General features: G+C 51.7%; 1 protein-coding gene across 1 annotated transcript; it reads right to left on the minus strand.

The window, feature by feature from the left end:
- Nucleotides 1-705: 705 nt before the first annotated feature.
- On the minus strand, nt 706-3,672 carry LOC131478935 (uncharacterized; the record flags this gene model as incomplete). Its single annotated transcript, XM_058659554.1, has 4 exons — nt 706-1,022; nt 1,972-2,279; nt 3,127-3,239; nt 3,495-3,672. Coding segments are annotated over 4 exons (916 nt in total), but the record flags the coding sequence as incomplete, so codon positions are not given.
- Nucleotides 3,673-3,920: the final 248 nt, after the last annotated feature.

The following is a 3,920-nucleotide window of genomic DNA, read 5'->3' on the forward strand; positions in this document are numbered from 1 at the left end:
CGCCTTGCTTGTTCGACTCCCATAGCCTACAGCATCTCCTTTTGCAGTCGGAGGGACTCCCGCTGCCTAGAGGCGCGAAGGTGCAGAGTTTGCTTTGGCCTTCACATACGAGTGCACCAATCCCGGTTCCTGGTCCTTCCGAGCGTGTCCACCGTCGAATATGGAGTGTCCGTATTAACACTGTGGGCATACTTGACCTATTGTTACCGCCAGGCCACTCAGTGTCTGCACAACCGCCGTCAGAACCTGTCTACACCGAAAGCAGTCAAGCAACGAATGTGGCGCCCTTCGCACTGGTGCTTCGTCTTCCGCGGGAGACGCCTTTTGTGCGAATGGCGCACGCTCAACACCAAACCAAGGTGTTTGAGCGCTCTACACACACACACCCACACAGACAGACACACACACATTCACGCACAGAAGAGGCTAGTCGAGTGCCATTTACACAAAGCATCCCAACTTCTCAGAGCTGTTAGCGTACGCAATCGCTCTGAAGGCAGCAGCCGGAGATGCACCACGCGTTTACGCTGCAGTAAGTACGAGACTCTACTTTTGCGTTGTACGCAAGCAGAATATACTCTAATAGAAAAAAATAACGCCTGATGTGTGTGTAAACGGCGCAAAGTCCTCTGCAGCCTACGATCACCACGAAAAGGGGGTGCACAGACCGACCTCAAATGCTCACTCGTCGCCCTGCCCCTAGCTTCACGAAGCCTTGGCGGCTACGTCCTGCTGAGATAGCAGCATCGGGCCCGACGTGGCGGTCGCTGGCGGTCCGCCTCCCACAGCGGCGGTTGAAGGAGGGAGGCCGCCTTCAGACTCTGTTGGGTAGTATGGGCTCATGCGAGCAAACTTCTCGACCTGCTGTTCCACATCGTTTGTTAGTTCCGTTTCATAAAGCGCCGGAGATGCCTCATTGACCTCCGGCTCAAAAAAGCAAGCCCAAGCCGTGAGTGCCGCAAGAGCCACCCATATAAAAACGGCAGCCACACCACTCATGCCCACGAATAGTACGCTGAATTCTGCAGAGGAAGCACAAGCAGCGATTTGCACTACCAGTTACGTATACAACTGGGTTGCACTAGTGTTTGGCCGCATTCGCTAAAATGAAGGGCGCAGTCCAGCTGAGTACGTCTGCCACACGCCGCAAAGAACACTCACACATGTGAGCAGTCTCGCTTGGTGCTTACAGAAGGCCACTTCAAAGTGCTTTGTAACTCATCCGTGTCGCTCTGCAGAGCATCAAGGCCTTGTTCCGTAACATGAACGCAAGAAGGTGTCTATGTCATACCAGAGCTGCGTTTTGCTACGGGGTAGTCACGCGTCACTACTCTGCAATGTGGGCTCAAATGCCTCTCCATTGAAGAATAATCCTATGCAGGGTGGACCGGCATCACTTTATCACTCGTGGAAGACAAAGTTGTCGAGCTGCATATATAGAGTTTATGTCAGATTTCATCCACTCCTGTACGTTTCATATCGGCGTATACTTCAAGAATTACGTCATAGGCACAGCTGAACAAGTGGCAGATAAGCAACATGGTCAGCGTCGTGGCCGAATACCCCAGCTTTCCACAGTTCGTCTGAAGATCACCGTAGGTGCACTACGCATTTGAGCATAGCATTACATCCAGCGCTGAAAGCTCTCCTGCCTAACTGCGCGCAGTCATCGCAAAATCGGACATGTGCATGGACCCGCCCCTTGATGCACGTTGATACTTACACCGTGGCGCCTGTATAGGTGGACTTCATTAGCCTTAAAGGAAGCATCATGTGAGGAGCAATTTTGACAGAAAACGCTGTGTTTCTTGCAGTGAGACTTTTGTAAACACGATTAAACCAGCGTGCAAAAAGAACGGATGCTGCACGACTCTGGTAAGCTTCCACGTTAAAGTCTGCCGAACACCAGCGCATCCATTTACGCGTGCGAAGTTCCGTGTGCACGAGTTGGAGTACTACATCCCCACCTACCGACAGCTCCAGCAAGTCCGAAAAGAGATGCATTGATATAAGCGTGGAGATCTCCTGCTCCTTCATCGTGGTATACTTCCAGCAAATAGTACGCGCAGGCGAAGAGCAGGCAGGCCAGCGCATGCATGCAGCGAATGTAGGAGAAGAATATTCGCTCTGAGCCGCCCTCAAGGAAGTGCGTGTACCATTTGGCACTATAGAACTTGGAGATGTACAAATAGAAAATGAACTGCATCGTGCTGCTGAGAAGATCCATAAATGTTGCGAGGCGAAGAATTTTGCTGCCGGCGCGGTACCCTCGAGCCCAGCTGCGTGCAGTTCACAGGCCCAACAGCAATCACGAGGGCGAGCACGTCACACAGCAGTGAAGCAGCTGGCTGTGTGCGTAGAGTTGCAGTCAGTCGCACGTGTTTAACGACAAGTACAGTTAAGCCAGAACGGTACCTTGCCCTCGACGGTATGCACAGCCCACGCTGGAAGCAGAGGTCCATATAAGATGCGCGACAGGTATAGGGCGAACGCACATAACATATCTCCGTGTGGGGAAAGTGCGCGACAGCTGTACACATCGGTATTCAATGTGGAAGACGGTAACGCTCCCTTCTGCGTAAATTATCAGAGGCGACTGTGCTACATTTGAGGTTTTTTCCACCAACGGAATATTGCCCTCAGCATAGGCAAGGCGCAGCGCCGGGATGAAAACGCTTCAAGGGCTGCAGGCATACCGCGCCTTGCCTTGCCAGCTACATTTTTCTGACAGTCTGCAACTGTGCAAGCTACCGAGGGGCGGAGGGTTTTCTAGCGCCGCAAGGGCCTCGTGAGATGCATTGTGCTTCACACTAAGATGCATTCTGTGAAGAGCGACTGTATCGCGGCCTGCTGCCGATTCGCCGTGTCGCTTCCGCATATTGGTCGCGACCATCTCTATATTCGGCACTGGCGGATAAATGCTGTGTACAGTCCCTACAAGGAAAGTACGTCAGAGACACAAAGTCGGCAATGACGGTAGCAGCACTTATGCCTGTGGCGGTGATCCTACAAGCAGGTCGCGTGGGCGAAAACCGCCGAAAAACAACTTTCCCCGGGTAGGCCGATGATGTTACGATCGAAGGATACGACGGCACAGTAAGCACCGCCTTTCATGCACGTCCTTACCATGCGTCGTCGGCTAAAACCGCCTGGAAGCACACCAGGTACGAAGCCCCAACCATGTAGATGCCAGCCATCATCGCCATGATCACCTGGAAAGCGCTACTTGACCGAGCTTCCTAGACGCAGCACAGGCAACAGTAAACTCCACTGACGATACGTGAGTGCTGCAGAGGTGCTTCATCCATCCCATGGAAACAAAAAGCTGCTCGTGACAGGAGATTGTCGCTTGTCAGCAGTGGGCGCGTAGTCATGGATTATAATACAAAACGAGTAGTAGAAACTCTGCAGAGGTAAAGGCCGGTATAATACAGCGACGAAAGCCTACACTGCTGGCCATATGTACTGTATGTCATGTCATTAGTGGTCTATACTGGCAGGTCGCGCATCCTGAGTGTTTCCGCCAAAATTCGAGATATAACTATCAAGCAGTATACCTTAAAAGCACTTCTCGTATCTTTCTTGGTAGTGCACGCCTTGGGTTTGCGATGTGGGCATCGGAGGATAAAGCGCGTCACACGGTAGTAAATAGTGGGCCATTTTGTGCTATGGCTAGAAAAAAGAAGAGCTCACACGTCCAGACCAAGAATACCTATATCTCGTCCTTCGACTGTCCAAAGGCGGGATTGCAGCAGGTGCAGAGTCATAGTAAGAGAACAAATGTTATGCTAAGCGGAACGGCTGGACGCATCAGAATAATAACAGTTATTTTGCTACTTCTTTCTGTTGGGAAGTTGTTTTTTTCGTCGGGCAAGAGACGACTCACACAGTAACGAGCATTTCAATTTCCCCCGATGTCC

Source organism: Ochotona princeps, unplaced genomic scaffold (genome assembly GCF_030435755.1).
Source record: "Ochotona princeps isolate mOchPri1 unplaced genomic scaffold, mOchPri1.hap1 HAP1_SCAFFOLD_3349, whole genome shotgun sequence".
Taxonomy (NCBI): Eukaryota; Metazoa; Chordata; class Mammalia; order Lagomorpha; family Ochotonidae; genus Ochotona; species Ochotona princeps.